The sequence below is a fragment of the Phragmites australis genome, chromosome 1, assembly GCF_958298935.1.
Source record: "Phragmites australis chromosome 1, lpPhrAust1.1, whole genome shotgun sequence".
Classification (NCBI taxonomy): domain Eukaryota; kingdom Viridiplantae; phylum Streptophyta; class Magnoliopsida; order Poales; family Poaceae; genus Phragmites; species Phragmites australis.
Genome location: NC_084921.1, coordinates 53939424 through 53958758, shown reverse-complemented (window position 1 = coordinate 53958758; position 19335 = coordinate 53939424). Strand labels below are relative to the sequence as shown.

The window sequence follows — 19335 nt, the reverse complement described above, 5'->3', positions numbered from 1 at the left end:
GTCACAATGATTAGCTTTTTAGCGTGAGTACCTCGGTGTGTGAGTGAGCAGTGTGCCTATATTTTCGAAAAGAAGGGTTTTACTTTGTACCCTAAGTATCCTGAACTGTGTGTCCACCTACAAAATACATGTGTAAACTGACGGAATGGAAGTATCTCTCCCAAAGCCATGAACCCCTATAAACTTACAAGTTCCCTTCAGAAATGCCTTTTAAGGTAGTTTTTGCAAATTAAACCTTGCATTAAAAATTAGTTTTTTATAAAACCTAAAAGACTCTATAGTCTTATCCTTGATCTACCAATATACATCTAATATTTCCCCTTAAAGATAGAATTTACTGAGTACCTTATATACTTTCACTTACTAATTATAGAACTAGACGATCCAGAGACCGATTTCATTAAAAAAGAAGATAAAGAATAAGATAAAGAATAGAGAACCTGATTTTGTCTGCACTCAAACTGCCTATAAAGTATATATCATTTTTACATTTTCTATTGTACTATAAAAGTTTGTTTAATTATACCTATATATTTTTATTGTAATGAACTCTATAATATACCTATTATTTCTATTAAAAATTTATACATAACAACTACTGATCTGAGAACTGGTATGAGTTACACAAAATGACCTGAATAAAAAACTCCTTACACATCAAGTTTTCCCAATTTATTAACAACTTTTGTCTAGTCTTTTCCTCCGTTTCTCGAGACTTCAGAGATATCTAGCGTAACTATTCTTTCATAATAAAGTGGTCGTTCAAAAAACAAAAGCATAACTTCACAGATATCTAGCGTACAAAATTTTCTGCCGACCTTGTAGCACGAATGACTAGCAGCGTGAAAGTGAAGGCTGTACAACACAATTTTTCCGTTACGGGCAGTTCTGCAGAGCCTGTTCAAAACTACCTCATCCACCTCCCCATCTTCATTGCCATTATCTTCCGCCTCTTGTGCTCCTGGTGCTTGGCCGCGGCACGCAGCTTCCGCTTTGCGTGCCGTGCAGGGTCGACGGCTGCGATAATCTTCTGTGCCTGCTTTCTGCTCTCCCGCTTCTGCTTGAGGCCCTTTCGGACGCTGTTGTAAGCTTCGACAAATTTCTCGACACCAATTCGATCACGTAGTTTGTCCCGGACACCCTCGGCCAGTTGCTTGACTTCATCTGGGAACAAAAATAGCAAGCAGTGCTTAGATAAGTTCAGACAGATGACATGCAAGCACTAGGCAGTGAACATCTCTACATACAATCATTCCTATCAGTTAAACAGACAGAAATCCTACATTATATATAAATCCAGAGGGGGAAGCGTGGAAGCACACACACAAATCATGAACACCTATGCAACTTCGGCATGTTGAAAAATGACAAATGATCACTAATAAGACAAACATAAAGAGAAATATCATACCACTAATGACTTTCCCAGCAAATCCTTCAGAAACTTTATACAGCGGGGCCAAGAGGTGAATAGCATAGGTTAGAGATTCTTCAGAGCCGAGAGCGGATGAAATCATACTGAAGCAATTGAACACGATCTTCATCTACATGCGGACAGGGAAAAAAAACCATAAGTATTACATATCAAATACAAACACAATCAGAGTACGGGAAAAAGTGACTTGGCTAATGGAATGGTGCTTACCTGTGTATCCTGCATCTGCATTGCAATTTTTCCCATCCTCTTTAGGACAGAAGAAACTAACAAAGATGTAGGCTCTTCGCTTCTGTCAAGGCTAGATCCAGCTAGATCAGTAGATGTTGAAGTGCAAAGGAGAAACGTGTTCTTTGCTTTACTTGAACCGAGCAATTCAAAACCCTCAAGGAAGACACCACGATCAGAAGAACTAAAGCTAGACCAAAACTGATGCGATGAGGTTGATCGCCTAATCAACATATGCAAGTTGCAGACCGAGTATGCAAGATTCTGTACGATCAGATTATTTGCTGTAGCATCACTCAGCTCCGTCCTCAATTGTTTCAAGAAAGAAACAGCTATTATGAATAGTCTGCTGGGTTGAACTAGCAAACATAATTTGACATCCAATTTCTCCTCACGTTTCCTCCTCTCTACTGTAGAGAAATATGATGCTACCAGAGAGCTGGACAAATTGCGCAGCATTGAATGAGGATGGATCAGCAACTTGCATACTATTATCCATATTTCCTGCAAGTAATAATTGTGTCACAAACTTGAGACTTGGAGAGTGCAAGGGAAATGACCAATTTAAGGCTTGAAACACATAGTACGTCTTAAGAACATGGCTAATAGTCAACAAGTGCCTCAAATACTTAAATCTAGTTAGATAAATCCCATTAAATGGGGAAAAAATACATTGCTACAAAAAAGAGTGCTGAAAAGGCACAAACCTAAAAATGTAGCAACTGTTTGACAGCAAATATTAAAATTAAATCAGGATATATCGAGCAGTGTTTCAAGTGATGTGGAATCAAAGTTTCAAACTTCACCAATAATCTTGATAAACCGGAACCGGCAGGTTCCAGGTTTTGGAACCACGGTTTTGGTTAACCTAATCACCCCCAAACCCTCCTTTGAATACAATTATCAAAAAACCAAGGAACATACCAAATTCAAATAATAGTGCTAAATCAACAATTCAAACACATAATAAGATCTAGGTCAGAAAAATAAAATACATACTGCAGCTGCAATAAGAACTAGCAATAGTGCTCAAAGGTAAATATACCTCCATGTTTTGCTCAAAATACAACTCTGGAAAGCGCAGAAGTAACCTCTCCATCATGGCAACGGAGTGGTAAGCCTCTTTCCACAATGGCAGGACAGTTTCATCAGTTACATCTAATTGTATTACTCCAGAAGCAATGACAGAAGATTCCATTATTTTCTTAGCAACAGCCACAATACTTTTAAGGTGTTTGCCAGTTTGTAATGTACGATCACAAAGAAGTAAACCAATGACCTGTAAAGTACAAGAACCACTTCTCTAGTTAATGTGAAATAATAATACCTGGTTGTAACATGAGCATATAGGGAACTAAGGGAGGTGCTTCAATGCCCTCCAAAAAAATAAAAAGCAAATAGAGGGCATGATTTGCAACCACAAACTAGTCCACTTCAACTGTACAATATATCATTTTAGTGAAATTAAGTATTTGGGAAAATATAGCAATGCTACTCAATAATAACCTGAGCTGAAGCGCTCCACAAACTTTGTTTTTCACCAGTGTACCATGAAAGCGAATACTCAAAAATGGAACTCTTTCCTTGATCACCAATGCGTCCTAACAGCTTTTGGATCGCTCTAAGGATCATTGGAGATACATTCTGGTGTTGTTCATTCGCTAAAGCAACCACAAGATGAAGAAAAAATGTTTGACCCTGGTCATCAATAATCCTCTGGGGAAATCTGGTAAGAATATCATGGAGCATTTCAAGCACCGCTTCTCTTCCTGATGGATGCTCATAACTGTAAAATTGCATGAAGTTAGCATATAGGGAAGATGTGATGCCAAAGGTAAGTAGCTAGGGAGATTCATACCTTAGATTTGCCAGGAAAAAGTCAATATGTTGCTGTAAGCGCTTCTCAGAAAGTGGATAATTTAGAAAAAATTGGAGCAGAATTTGAATGCATTGCTGGCGTATAGATTCAGTTAGCGTTGTTACCATCAACTCTCCTATCTTAACTACAATATCATAAATTTCATGGGAAACCAACTTTCTTCTGACTATTGCCTTCAGAAGCGATAATGCGACAGGGGAAGGATTTGTCCGAAGATCAACAAACATAGGGAAATGAACAATCATCTGGAGCTGATCACCTGAAAGTGAAATCCTGAACCATCTAAGTAGATCAGCAAGTAGCTTCAAACAAGACGTGACCAAATGACTGTTGGCATTTCCAGCTCTCTGTGCAATGTCCATAAGTACATTTTTTATAGGATTTGCATTGTCCCTGAGAGATGGCAAAGGAAGTTTCACCAACAAGGCAAGACATCTAAAAGCAACTGAGAGAACACTTTCATATTTGGAATTCAGACATTTTCTCAAAAGGTTAACAAAGGGATCCAACATCGACAAAAGTTGCTCATCGCCCTTTTCTAGCTTGATGCTCTTCAGACGACAACGCAATAAGGCAAGTGCAAACTTGGTAAGTATATGAGAATTTTGCGCTCCACTCTCACCTAGTCCAGGGAAGTTCCTTTTTAGAGTATTTACTTGACCAGGACCAGATTCCATATTCGCTTTGCATTCAGATTCACTTCCTGTAATAGTATCCTCGATAAGCCGATACACAAAGATAAATAAGTTTGATGTTTCAGTAGATGGATTGCATTCGATTCCCAAGGCTATATTATGTAGCATCAACTCAAGTTTCGTTTTCAATTTTGGAGTAAGTCGCTTCTGAAGATATGAAGGTGAGATTAGCTTCAGATTATGTGTCTGGAATGTAATACTCTGAGCAATCAGCTTAAGAGTCTCAAATGACATTCTCTTCTTTGTCTCTTTCATTTTGGAGGCAAGCTTTTCAACTTCCTTTTGTTCCGCAACATCTCCAAGCAAATCACTGTAAACCACAGCCAACAAATCTTCCAAACAGTAGTCAAGCCTACCATTCATATCAGCAGTTATGGTTTTTGATAATAAATAATGAAGTGTGTAGCCCAGAACATGTAACTCAAAACCCCTTTTCAGTATAGCTCTCAATATCTTGACCACAAACTGCAAATACCCAATCCCAAGTTCCTTCAGAGAAGCAGCTAAAGCTGCCCTAGCTTCATCACGTATGCTTTCAAGACGATTCTTGAGGAAGTTACAGATTCGATGAATGATGCTCGAAAGTTGTGACTCAAAATAATGCACTGGTAGTAACTTAAGTATTTTAAGTGCTACAAGGTTTATGTTGACGTTCACTTTCTCTGGATCTGCTCCTAACAACTTTTGAACCTGTGGAAACACTACCTTTTGCAGGTAGTGTTGCTTATCAGCAGATACTGTAGTTGAAGAGAACGTAAGGGAAGAATCAGAATCCTCATTCATAGCATCAGAATTTCTCGAGATATCGTTTGCTGGCTTCATGAAATGGAACGCATCTAACACAGCACAAATAAGCCTCAGTATGATCTTCTGCTTATCAGGCTTAAGGCTCAACTCTCGGAAGCATCTCATCAATATTGTTCTATAATGCTCCCACTGCACTTTTGCAGCAACAGAAGAAAGTGTATCCAAACATACATCTCTCACTTGTTCACCCTTCCCAGCTTTCACATCGGAAAACATATTGAAAAATAGTGGAATAAAGACTTTCATAGTGATGTCCTAAAATGAAAGCACAAGTAGTGTTAACGAATGAACAAGGAAAGAGAAGGAATCAGATGTTAAGTCCATTAAACACTAGGTGCACCAGTTAATATCAAATTATGCAATAGTTCTATGACAAAAGGTGGTCGATAAGTTGCAATTTCCGTACAAAAACTTAGTTTTTTTGGGTAAACCAAATTTAACCAAGAAAGATCCATGGATTTTGCAGGAAACTATAAATCCAGCAGAATTCCTATGAAATCAGTGTTTCAAAAAATGGGCTAGATTTTCTGTAAACACAAGAACTGATGGTGAATGCGATAATAACAAATAGATACTCATTTTTCTTTCTGAAAAATTGTAGACTCTTTGTAAATATCTCATTTTTCGAGGTGTTGAGTGTTGACTAACTAGATGGTAATAACGTGTTAGTATTGCTGTAATTATCAATTAAAAGATTTCCTTTTGATCACTTGTAAATATAATTTCAGAAGATAGTGTTTGAATCCAGTAAATTATTAGCCTAGGCATTTACAAATGAGTCCAAGAAGACAAGATTTTCTTGCTACTTGAGATTCAATACACTGACATGGTTTTAAATAAAAGCAGGTATGTGACACGATGCCCTCCAGACTTTTCAGGCAAGGAAAATAATTTTACCAGTAATTTTATTCATGACACTATCATAATTTTATTCATGACGCCATATTAGCTTGACGAAGCAAAAGAGACATAGTAATTAATTACCAGTAAGCAATTGCAACATGGGTCAATGTGCTAGTGTACTCCCAAATGGGGTAAAATGATACAGCAAACAACTTAATTTCGATATATGCACGCAACACATCAATGTCAACTTGGCTACATTTTATCCTTTACCTCTGAAAAGTTGTGTTCCTTGATTCCCTGTCTGAACAGTGACAATGCTTTTGATCTTTTACCTGCCTGCATTACTAAATACAAATAAGTTTTACTGTCCTCTGTTTCACCTCTACGGTGAGCGAATCAAGTAAATTTACCTGTAAATGAGTTATATTGTGGAAAAAATCTTCTTCCAGATCCTCCCTACAGAGAGGCCTGAATGAGGTCAAGGATGCTACATGGTTAAAATTGTAGACCATCTCCCGAAGTAAAATAATCCACTCCTGAATACAACATTAGTTTCAGTCTTTCAACCAATAGTATCATAGACTACGATATAAAAGAACCTAAATATACACCTTTTGAATTGATATATCTTTAGTCATTGCTACTCCCATATTGTGCAGGTAAGTTTTCTCTAATATCTGTTGAATACAGCCCTTTGTGCAAATGTCTCTGGTATCATTCTCTCCAGGTTTAATATCAGCTGTTTCAATAGAGTATTTGGACTCATTGTTCATAACTGATGCAGAAAAATCCAGGAATGATTGCAGAGCTCTGGATGCACTTTGCCGAAAAATCAACTCTTCAGATGACATATCATACACGCAATGAGATAATACGGCACCCACATACTCTTCTTTCATACCAAGAAACAGATGCGGCTTAACCTTATCATATGCATCAAGTCTTGTGTCATAATCTACTTCGCCAAGTTCTGAGGTTGAAACTGCATTCAGATCTTGCATTAACCTAGCCTGTAAAAAAAATGACAACTATCACAACGAGAAACTGTAAAATAGGACAGGGATTGTCGCGAAGTTGTCACAAAAAATCATATTGCGCATAGAGCAATAATCACCAGAGAGGACATTGAAGACTCATGTAATGATAACCCATCGTAAATATCACAGATGCATAGCCGCAGTTCCAATCCAACAGTCGCAAGTAATGGGTTGAGTGCGCTAAGAATTTTATGAGATACCCCGCATCTTAGATTTGGAATTATTCCCCTCACCACTCGTAGTGCTTCCAAACACTCATCTGCCATATAAAAGACACGAGACAGAAGAGAAAGATCATGTCAAGGTTACTGGATCCTAACAAATGAACAGAAAATTGAATAATCAGATATCGCTCTCTATGCATGCTAATGTGGACACAAAATTGACTTAAAAAGGCTCACCAGAGTTCAAATCCTTCTTACTGAAAAATGGAAGGATGAGGTCTATGACACGCTCTGCAGCTGAGGCATCTGTGATGTAATTTAGCAATAACTTAAACAATCTAAGTTCACGTTGCCCAAGCCATGTCCCAGATCTCCTGTACGCATCAAAAGTACAAGACGTTAAATCAAGATTCAAGTTCCAACATAAGCAACTAAATGTGTAGTAACCTCTGTCTGAAGATATTACTGCACCAAACAGATGTAGTATTAAATGAAACTTTTAGACATACACAAGATAAGATCCAAGCAGGAAAGAGTTTTCGGAGAATTGTTTATGCATTAGATTTAGGAAACAAAGGCATCTCAGAAAATGGCTTTGAAGGCCTCAGTCTCTCATAAGAGATGTTTAGCCACCATAATAGATGAACAAAACATTATAAAAACTAATGCATACAAATTAATACCTACAGTATGATTTACTTGTGTTTTAGGGCATGGACAGACTTCAACACATACCTTTGACAATTACTGTTACTAAGAGTGGTAATGATATAGAATTATTTTTAATTATGAATCTATCAATATCATTCTCATATGACAAATTTAAACACTTTGATGTATAGTAGTGGTCAAATTTTTAAAAAATTTGACTGCCACACATTCTAGGACGACATTTATTTTCAATCGGAGGTAGCATCACTAAAGAAAATGGTGTGTCATAGTTCAGTGCCATTTGTCAGACACATAAGTAAAAGCATGCACCTGTGAAGCTCTTTCCGATGATTAACAAAATCATGGAGACTATGGAGAAGAACATCCATATGTGGAACGAGAATTTTCTTCATTGAATGATCATCTTGTTGCTCCAGATCAATATCCAACCTCAACAGATTCTCAATAAACTCAAGTGCATAGGAGGTAATGGATCCTGATGCTGTCTTCACAGTTAAAATAGAAAAAATGGCGGGCACAAGGTTATTTACCCCCAGTAGTGGTGCTAGTGTTGGACTCCGACTCATTGCCATGAAGCATGAAAATAATGAACTTGGTTTCTCACTACTAGAAGCCTCTTGTGTGAAGCAGTCAATCAGCGGTTTCACAGAAGCGAAAAAAGTATTCCAGAAGTTTTCTCCAAAGTCATGACTTTCATAGTGACTAAGAGCCGAGGAAACAATTCTAATACATAAAGACCTTAGATCCTTCAACTGCTTGATCGACGCACTTGCCTGGAAAATAGAGTGAGGTTGCTAATGGCAGTTAACTCAGAGAAGATATGAACACTTGGCCAACACAATGCATAGTAGCTGAATCATAAGAAAAGAAAAAATAATAGGACAAGTTTACGAATAAGAGTACTTGACACAAAAATTTGATAGAACGATCATAGAAATAGTACTGCATTTACTCAGATTTGCTAAAAATGATTAACTAGTCCTTACCTACGATATCAGATATTTTCATCTTAAATTTGCCATGTCTTGGTTATTTCATTAACTTGGCATTCAGAGGTTGCCATTGATTACCAACAAAAGTGCCGCACAGTTATTTTGGGAGTACACCTAAACAACATGATAACACTACAGCAAAACTGAAAGGTCAGAGCACCGGTAAAGGTGATATAATGACATACCTCCGTATGGTCTACTACAGGCATCTCTTTTGGGCATTCTTTCACGTTTGTAGAATTGTCCACTTCCAGGTTCATGGAACAATCATTATCAAGATCACTTGATTGCTTGCAATGATATTTCTCATAGTTCTCGATTCTCAGATTATGCATGCAACTCTCCAGCAAGCGAGCAACAATGATTAATAGACCATTAAGGAATGGACTTATATGTGCCATATCAAAAGTACCAAATATTTCTTCAACCAAATGAAGAAAACCATTAGCCTTTTTCCATGTAAAGTTCTCTATACAAATTTCAGCTGAAGCTCCAACAATGTCAGAAATATTTCTAAGTAAGTTGTCAGACTGAGAACCAAACATTTTAAGTTGGAGGTTTCCAGGGATCAAGGACTTCAGAAGTAACGAGAAAAAGAGCTGAAGTTCATTTGAATCAAACTGCAAAAGGAAACGAAGAATTGCCTTTCGATGACTAACACCTGTGTGCTAGCACAACAAAGCAACAAATAAAGACAGAGAGTCAGACAAGCAGATGACCAAAGGATAAAATATAAATGTTTGATCTAATCGTTATGGTACATTGACAAGCAGTAAGTAAACACCAACCTTTCGAGAACCAAGTAGCTTTAACTTCCTTGCTTTAGGTGTCAACACACGGATAACCAGAGGAACAACACGACTTCTGTGATCTTTCTGAATTGACAAGGAGTCATGTGAAACTGCCCATGTGGTGAGCTCTTCACGAAGAGTTTTTACATCGACAAGATTTTTAAGGTTTTGACTGTAAGGGGTCAGGAATTCATCCTTCCAGTTCAGAAGGCAATCCAATGCTTTTGCTTGTATGTCAGGATCACTGTCATCAAGAACCCTGAGAAAGAACTATGAATTAATATAATGTATCACACAAGTACAGAACAATTCACGTATACGCTGCAGCATCAAATATATTACTATTCCTTCGCAAACCTTTTAGTTAGTACTTCCTGGAGAATCTTGCTCTGATATAAGGATCGAGCATTGTGCATTAATGTCAACATGTTCAACCATTCTTTCAAGATCATTTTCCACTGTTTGCCTTTACATTTATCAGACACATATGAATCAGCACTGCAGAAGTCAAGGTTCAAAAAAGGCATCAAGAATTAGACTTCCCAATTCAAGTCTAAACTGCATAAATAATATATTTTATAAACTAAATACCTAATGACATCGCCATCATCATAGCCCATAAAATTTAGAAATAAAGGTATAAGATTTCGAGAGCGGGACTCAGCAACATCAGGTATCCTCTGGAGGGATTGAAGCAACAAGGTAGCAATGGTCTCAACAGGTGTGCAATCAAAGTCCATAGCAAGATACAAGCTGAAGCAGTCAAAAATAGCTGCAACACCAAACATGAAGTAAGAAATGGCAGTACAAATGGAACAAATAAAAGAACAGGAGGATGGTCTAAAAAAAATACTCAATAATAAAAAGATTCTAAGGATACGCCATGCACTCATTACATCTTCATGTTTGTTGCTGACCAAGGACCGTATCGAATACCAAGCATTTCACAAGTTAGGATCTCCTAAAGCCAATTAAAAAGAAATCACAAATATGGGAAGTTAACAAATTAAGTATCCAGGATGTAAACTGACTTGCACTAAGCGACTATATGTTCTTAATGTAGAACCATGCAAAACAAAGTTACAGAGGAAGCACAAGTGGGTACATTCAAAAGGTACGATATCCTTACATACATAGCACTAGCAACACAGCTGTACAGGAAATTAAAAGAGCGATTCAAAGCACAAATGCAAGCACGTAGCAGAACAAGGACACATACAAACAGTTAATGGGGGGGGGGGGGTAAGGGTGCATAGAGGTGGGTTTGTAGAAGAATGATACAAAAAGAACATTAGACAAACGCCTGAGACATACACTGTGGTTGGGTTGCAGCTTCCAGCTTCTCCTGATTTTTCAGAGTCAGACCTTTTGATTGGTGAATTGCAATAAACTGAACAAACTGACTCCAGACAAGCTCCTTGTGTTTCCTAATGAGTACAGCAAGACAATCCAGTGTTGGTGGCCACAGATCACTAAATCTATTGTATAATATGCCAATAATCCCATGTAAGAGAGGAGGTATGTAATCGTCAAGAACCATCTTGGAAGATAGATTCATTTGTATTCGAGAAATGAAGATAGCAATTTTTCGGCAAGTAGATACTGAAATTGGAGTTGACTCAACAGCAAGAAGGGTATCCACAACCTGGTATCAAGGGAAACATTAGATGAAAGACGGCATAATATCAAGTTAAAATATTAGCTAACAAAACATACATTAGTGTATTTAGTAACAGTTTCCTCTCCGGAATCTTCGGTTCTTTGTCTCTTGTGTGGTCGCTCCTCATTTGTCCCTAGACGTTTATCCATCTTCACAAAATAGGATAGAATCCTCAATGTTAAAATCCGAACATCCTTGTTTGGACTGCTCAAGTTAACAGCAAAGATAGAGAACAGATCCAAAAGATTTTGTGGATCAAATTCTTCTGTCACTTCCAGGGATGCTACTCTGCTTACAAAAGCAAAAACAAAAACGAAAAATGAAGAACTGCCCGAATTAGACAAATTAACAGGCCAAACAAATGAGGCTGGGGAGTAGAAAGTATATGTATCTTTACCCTTGCACGGAATCCAAATATTCGGCTACAGCAGACAGTACTTGAGGGCATGTACTGTGCCTCTTGGCGAGCGATATGAAAAGATTTAATTCTGAATTTCTACTAGTGTTAACCAGCAATAGTTCATGATATGATGATAATGCTGCACCAAGTAAACTTCTCCAGGTAGTCTTTGGAAGACCGCTCATGTTCTCTGCATGCCAATCGATACTGTTTATATCTTGTAGAAAGACTATCTATGATTCTTATTGTAAGAAATAAAAATAAAAAATAAGTAAATCACCTTCGCCCACTTCAAGTATACGATCAAGGTTGCAGATTAACTTCTTCAGCAGTGACAAGCTATCTCGATGTACACCATTCATGTTAGGATACAAGCAAATATATCCCCATAGTATAGCAGCTTCCTTTTCGCTGACCTGACTACTAGAACCATTGACTATATCATCTAATAACTCTATCCAGAAAGAGAATTTTGATTCGACGAACTTGCTCACTTTCTCCCCTGGATCTGGATGATTTCCATCAGTGCTATGAAGAATTATTTGCTTCTTTGACCCTTTAAAGAAATTCAGAAGGATAAAGAGAACTTCCTCTGGTGAACTCCCAAGAAAATTGTCCATTGCACTACAAGGCATAAATTGCATGGTCAAACCTTTTGTACACGAACTATGATTGTACACAACAATTCTTTTAAACAATAGCAGAAAATATATCACATACCTCAATATCTGATTTTCGAAATGATGTATGATGTGTGAAGCTTTTGCCAACAGTTTCCTCATAAAGATAATCATACTGAAAGCAGAGTTAAATCAGTGTGAGGTGCTAGGTCTACCATTTGATAAAAAGAGAATCATCCAGGAGTTGTACAAGCAAACACACACTACCAGCAAGAAATTTTACCTCGAATTTGTTAGCTTAAACACTGGAGCATAGAAGGGTGATACGATGGATAAATTGCCAGAAATGACTGGAACATCCAGAACACAAAGGAGAAAGTCCAAAATACTTTCAAGAACCTTGGATGAAGAAGCTTCTGCTATGTTGCTACCAGGCAACACGTATGTACTGACCAGCAATTCGGCAAGTTTAAGCATCTTAACTTTATCTGGCAAAAGCAAAAAGAATAGACTAATCATTATAATCTGAACTAGCAATGAATTGAGGCAGTGAAAGCATATGGACCATGAAATGGTAAATCCTACCGAACACGTCACTCTGGTTGTTCTGTAAAGAAAATGTAAGAAAATCAATCAAGCACTTCAGATGCTCCAGGCAGCCATCCTTAATACAGCTGTTGATTTCTTCAAATAAACAAGTATATATCAATGGCAGCTCATTTAGATCCACTTCATCGCATAATCTCTGGATCAACCCAGTCATGACCTCATGAATAGTAGAAGACCCTGCATTTTGCACTAATGAAGTTATTACATCATTGAAGAAAGGTAACAAGGTATTAAAATGAACAGGTATCAGTACAAATAATGCCTCTCATATGATTATGCAAAGATATGTTGTTAGGCCTTACATTATGGTTATGAAAAATGGAGAAGCCTAAACACACTTATGAATTATGATGAGGTACTGATCAATTCAGCTAAACTGTAATAAATAATGAAGTGGGCCAATGAAAACGGGCAATAGATAGAACATATGAAAGAAAAAGACAGTGCAACTACTGGGTAAGAAAATAACAGTACTATATGTCATTGCCAGAAAGTTCTCTGACCATCAGGGAATTTATCATGGATAGTGGTAAACGTTGACTTGCTCAACAAGAACTTCAAGACTTTCTCAGCTCTTGAGTGAAGCTTTGTGGAAGTTCCTTTCATGACATTCCAGAGCAAAGCAGTCACCCCGTCTATCCGTATAGGTGATGATTTTTTAACAGCCTCAAGTAGAACTTTCATTAAACCTAATAGCCAATCAGGAAAAATGTTAGTTAAAATAAAAGTAATAAACTCATCTAAACAGGTATGACCATCTTAGCAGCATCCCTCATTACCATAATTGATCAACAACATGAATTTTATTTTATTTTTTAAAGGTTCTCCTTACGTTAAAACTTGAAAGTACGTGCCTCAGCAAACAGAAAACATTGCACGATTGCACAATATAGCAAGCCAAAGTAAAGAAATGAAAAACTTAGGGGTTTGAGCAATTTGCCACCAATGTCTCAGTAATGTGTGTCCTGGGGCCACGTCAGTGAGAATCAACCGCAAATCATCAAAAGAACTTGAAAGGAGTGGCAAATCCTCCTTTTTTCAAACATTAAAAGTCAGAAAGTTCTTGAGCCTGATTGTAGACAAGATTTACACTATTATCAAAGTGTAAGCGGTGCCTTATCAAACTCATTTTCCAATCAAGAAGAGATAATTGGCAGGACAGGAAAAAATGAGCACCGCAAGGAACGAATTTAGATGTAACACGAAAGAAAGAAAATGGAAAATAAAGGGAGATGCCCCTTCTTTGTCATCAGTGTATGGTTGTAAGCCCTTTTTAAGCTTTTATCTTTATGTATTCTCTTTTGCTCCCACAACTTTCAGTTTAAGTCCTCTTTGAGCCCTCACTTTCAGGTTTGGTTCAAATGAATTCTTTCACTAAATGTGTGTTGTATCTTTGACCCAATCACGATGGAGCCAATATGTCAGTAGAGCCTACTGTCAGATACTAGGAAGGTCAATTTTGATCAACTCTGAAAAGTTAGTAGCGTAAAAGGATGATCTACTTCAGTAAAAGAACAGAAGTGAGAAAAGATAAATACCATGTGTTAGCTGATTATTAGGAGCATTCCTCAGCAAAAATGAAACAGATTCAGCCATAAATTCTCTGACATAATCCTTTGAGAAATATCTCAGTGTAGCTGTGATCCTTCAGCAATATAAAGATTTGACAGTCAATTAGATGGCTGAAATTGGATAACAACAAATGCAAGTGGTTTATTTGATCATGGAGAAGAGGCCATGAAATGAGGTTTGATCCAATAGCGTATGTAGACCTCATTTTTTAAAATGCAAACTCACCTGAGAATTTGGACAACATCTTTCACTAGATACTTTTGCATGTACATCATTATATATGACCAAGATGTGAAAACCTGAAATAGAGCGCAACATATGAATTTTCTGTTACTCAGCTACAACAAATATTTATGAATCAAGCAGACTAACCTGCTCCAGAATTTCAGGGTCACGATCACCTCCATCCTTAAGGAGAGCTAAAATGGCATTAGCATATCTTCCTAAAAAACTGCAATCGATAAAATAGAGAAGGTCAAGGCGTAATGAGGATAAGGGCCTCCAAAACCTTTCAATGTGTATGAAGTCTCATAGCTAACTCTTGCTGCGAAACAATAGACTCCATTTCACTTAGGTAGATTTAATTTAGGCCAGAGGCAGACCTAGGTCAACGTAATCATCCTTTGAGAACAAACACAAAACCAAGCAAGCAATAACCACCAAGGCCTACACAACAGTATAAAGCTACGAACTAACAACCATGCTGAATAACACATTGCAATTGATTCGAATTAGAACTCACGGCAAAAAATCTTCAAGAATGTCCCTGGAGAGAGCAGCAATCAACCTGCATGCCAAAAAAATCCTTTAGACATCCAATAATGGCTAAAACAGTAACAAATTCTTAGTCACTGACCAAATATGAGCTATAGAATATGAAACATAAAGTAGCATTCCACTTGTGAGGCTCAAATTCCGATGCTACAACATACTGAAGCCCATTACTTGACAGAAGTAAAATATAAATGAATGAAAAATGTTAAATTGGGGGTTCACTATGATTTCAATTCAATCAAAGACAAAGAAGTCAAAACTAAGGATCACAATAGGGTAAAATAAATCTAACAACCAAAAAGAATAACAAAGGAAATAAGACGCATATGCAACCATAAAGCTAGTACAATAAACTGAGCTCTTCAACTCCCCGTGCCTCCTTACACAAACACCAGTATCATATGTTACTAATGTAAAGGTTAAGGGGAAAAGGGAAGAAAAATAAGTAATTCAGAGAATCTGATCTAGATAAGAAGTAAGATCATGGGTGTCAAGCCAATTATAATTTATGGCATTTTAACTGCAGGGAGCAATAAGAAATGGGTCTGTCTAATTTTAAGGTGACTCAAAAATAGCTATCTTTAACTCTTTAAGTCACTTTTCTAGTTATGTTGATCCAATAGCCATTCCAACCAAGGTTTTCTAACCTAGGAAACAATAAATACCTCGGTGAACCCTACAAACAAAGGGACAGAAATATTTTCAAACCTGGGAAAAGAATAAATACCTTGATGAACCCTACAAACAACAACAACAACAAAAACCTTTTTGTCCCAAGCAAGTTGAGATAGGCTACAGATGAAACCCAACAAGAATCACCAACAAAGAGGATACAAAAAGTAAAAAGGTATTAGTAATTGCAATAATAGTAAAAGGAGATTGATATCCTAGGTCATGGTTTGGGCACGTGGATTGCTACGAACCCTACAAAGAGATAAAAAAACATTTCTAGACTACAACAACAACATCAAAGCCTTTTAGTCCCAAGCAAGTTGGGGTAGACTAGCGATGAAACCCAACAAGATCCACCAACAAAGAGCATATAGAAGTAAAAATGCTTTCTCAAAATGTGGAACACAATATCTAACACTAATCCCCAAATTTAGTAATCATATATCATTCACATCACATGTGAGACCCAAATCAAATAAATATGGAAAGGCAATGAGAGCACAGAGCACATTTGAGTACCCCAAAAGGTCAAAGTCATTTCATTCAACTAGGTGCACGAATACATGATACACTTACATGAGTATTGGCTCCAGGGACAACCTCGCACTCATGTTTACTCTTTGTTGAAGCGCAGAAAAGAGTTTTTCACGGTGCAATACAATTTGAGGTAGCGTCTGTACCAGTGGCATCATCTCCTCATAAAGTGAGATGAAGTCCTCTGCAGTATTGAGCTCCTGGATTAACATGAGCAACAGAATAGAATTAAGTGATACGATAATTGTCTAAAATTCTTCATTTGCAACTTAGAAGGACTAAGCTTCCATAAAGCCAAAGATATAACCAAAAATCCCTTCCAGATGTGCTCCTGCTGGGCCCAAATCGCACCTCTACCTTTGTGCTCGCCCTGCATCATGCTCTTGGCTCCATCACAAGCCCAAGCGAGCAGCGCTAGGGCATCTGCTGCACCTCCAGCACCACAAAACAGGCCCCGATTTAACATAAAACGCCTTCCAAATACGCTCCCGCCCAGCCCACATTGTGCCTCTGCTGTTACATCATGCTCCTGGCTCCATCACTAGCCCGAGCGAGCTCCCCTGGTGCATTTGTTGGGCATTTAGCACCATACCCTTGGCCCACCGTCAAGCCTCATGTTACACCGCTCATGGCCATATTGGGCATCTACTCTGGTTGTGATTGCTATTTCATACCTTTATAACGGTTATGTGTTGTTTCATTATTTCTTTCAAGCTATGGAATGGAAGAAATGCATAACAGGAACACTAACACGATGAACTCTGGTTCTGGATCTATAGATCGGAAGCAGAACAGGGAAAATGACGAGAAGAATTTATTTTATTTTTTTGCTGAATCAGCTTTCTGTTGTATTGCATTACATTATGAAACAGTATTACAAAAATTCCAGAAATATGTTTTGAAATGGAGGGACTACATCCAACTTTGGCAGTCCTAACATACTCCCTCCTATCAATAAGAAAACCTACTTACAAACTCAGCTCATATCTTTTCAAATATCTTATAATCTCTATTCAGAATATACTGATCACAAATTAATAATATGAGTTAGTTCACTGCCGTTTCGGCACCTCCATGTCACGCATCAAGCATGAAGATGGCCACAAAGAGTTGCTCGGAAGTGTAATGTGCCAAGTGCAAGCCTAAAGCAAAGCCACACCAATTTGTAGGTAGCAGGTGATGCAAAGTGAGGACATGGCAGCGGTAGTAGTGCAACTAGTGGGCAATCGAGTGTTGCGCTCGTGCAAGCCAAGCACAATGGCAGACCAAGAAAAGCCGGGCGAAACTAGGCCAGGCATGGCGCCAGAGCCAGGTGATAGAGGCACGAAACAGGCTGCATGGCAATGGCAGAAGCAGGGGTAGGCTGAGACCAGCTCTTGCAGTGGAAGGCGGGAACTGTTGAGCCAATCAACTGCGAGTGCTGGCAGCAGAGAACAGTTTAAGCTACTATGGACCATGGAGGTGTACTTGTACTTTTTTATGCTTCTAGGGTTACTAAAGCAAGAAAAAACTTAGACTTAAGTGTAGTTTGTAGACACTGAAGGGCTGAAATGACAAATGAGAAAAATTTAGACCGAAGCAAGAGGTTTGGGGGTTTAGATCATGTAAGATCATTTTCTATTTGTGGCGATGCACAGCCCCCAAAACATTCAAGTGTACGGTTTCTTGAACTCTACTAATTATTCATTTAGAAAATTAAGGTGATTCGATAAAAGTAAGGGTCCATGTCGCACGGAGTGGCTTTTCAAAAGCACTTATTGTTTGTCTTCTTGGATGTAATTGGTAGTTCAAAACAAAGTTTTTTTTCAAAATCTTACTAGATTTAGTAAATATTCTCATAACCGCCTAGATTACACAATACAACGCACAGGAGGAGTAAACTAGAGCTAAGGCAATTACGCCTTTTTATAATGCTCTGAACACCAATGCAAGATTTCCTGTTGCTCCTGGGGTGGATTTCACGCATAGGAAATAATAAAAGAAACGAAGCAAGCGAAGGAAAAATTGCATACCCTCCACTCCACGAGGGTGTCGAGGAAGAAGGATGAGCCACCGGAGGGCTCCGCCTTCACCGCGTGGAGGCTGCGGTACACATCGATATCGATCTCCTCAACCCGCTGAGAGAATCTCTTGAACTGCACACACACACACATAGCGCCCATAAGAATCCGCAGGGTCGAATCCGGGGCAGCGAAATCGTCGTGGGGGCAGAGATGCTTACCATGAAGCGCTTGCGGCTGGAGGAGGACGTGTTGAGGCACTTCACCGACGCGTACGACGGGGTCGCCATGGCCGCCGGCGAGGTGCGGAAGGCGGAGGCTGTGGCTACGAGGGGGAGGGGGAGCAGGGGCGGGCCGTCGCATGTGGGGGCGGGGGGGGGGGGTTAAGCGAGAGCAGTTTTTGTGCCTTTGGTCTAGGGTTTTTGATGGAGGCGGTGGCTGGGAGGAAGGAAGGCAGCCGAACAGGCCGCGCCACGCGCCAGGCCAGCCCACTAGGCCGAACCCCCACGGCCGCGCGCTTGTGGGCTGCCTCCACTTGGTTCACGCGCCCCACTCGGACCGTCGCCCTGCTCGCCCACCTGAACGCCTGGGCTATCTCGGCTGGGCCGCCATGTGCCCCACCTGCCTAGGCCGGCTCAGCTCCTCCAGATTCACTGGAATCTGGAGGAGCTCTGCCAAACGACAGAATTTGGCTTTAGCTCCCTGAGTGAATCACTTCTCCTGATTCACTGAAATGAACTAGAAGCTGAGGAGCTGAAAAAAGTAGCTTCTCCTGAGGAGCTGACCACGCTGATTCTCCTGATTCAGAGAGTTTATCCTAGAGAATCATTAAGAATCACTTTCAGTCACAGAATCACTTCCTTAGATAATCAATTTCTTTAGAGAATTTGAATCAGAAGAAGCTCTGCCAAACGAGCCCTTAGTTGATCGTTTGGAACGAATCTGTTT

The 19335-nt window shown here is 38.8% G+C and overlaps 1 protein-coding gene across 2 annotated transcripts; it reads right to left on the bottom strand.

The window, feature by feature from the left end:
* Positions 1–630: 630 nt before the first annotated feature.
* On the bottom strand, positions 631–18769 carry LOC133927941 (uncharacterized). 2 transcript variants are annotated; one of them, XM_062374263.1, is made up of 31 exons: positions 18609–18769; positions 18400–18522; positions 16430–16587; positions 15150–15194; positions 14780–14858; positions 14633–14706; positions 14374–14480; positions 13339–13524; positions 12812–13012; positions 12510–12714; positions 12327–12401; positions 11887–12230; positions 11604–11796; positions 11263–11497; positions 10861–11191; positions 10138–10318; positions 9904–10044; positions 9544–9805; positions 8941–9423; positions 8073–8536; positions 7329–7465; positions 7005–7186; positions 6502–6900; positions 6301–6426; positions 6161–6226; positions 3522–5299; positions 3170–3449; positions 2709–2942; positions 1646–2167; positions 1412–1544; positions 631–1164 (listed from the first exon to the last, which is right to left on the bottom strand). In XM_062374263.1, the coding sequence occupies exons 1-31, from the start codon at positions 18675–18677 to the stop codon at positions 908–910; spliced, it is 8070 nt and encodes a 2689-aa protein (XP_062230247.1). In that variant the 5' UTR covers positions 18678–18769; the 3' UTR covers positions 631–907. The 2 variants fall into 2 exon arrangements, with proteins under 2 accessions (XP_062230247.1, XP_062230251.1); XM_062374267.1 differs by having other exon boundaries at positions 11263–11494.
* Between the last annotated feature and the right edge of the window lie 566 nt (positions 18770–19335).

What these genes read in the sequence shown, in the direction of transcription:
- LOC133927941 (XM_062374263.1), bottom strand. Translation starts at nt 18,677, where the DNA reads ATGGCGACCCCGTCGTACGCGTCGGTGAAGTGCCTCAACACGTCCTCC. An exon ending in CCATGATAAATTCCCTGATG is followed by an intron (nt 13,013 to 13,338) that starts GTCAGAGAACTT and finishes TGCAAAATGCAG; the next exon opens with GGTCTTCTACTATTCATGAG. An exon ending in CTGTTACTAAATACACTAAT is followed by an intron (nt 11,192 to 11,262) that starts GTATGTTTTGTT and finishes CCTTGATACCAG; the next exon opens with GTTGTGGATACCCTTCTTGC.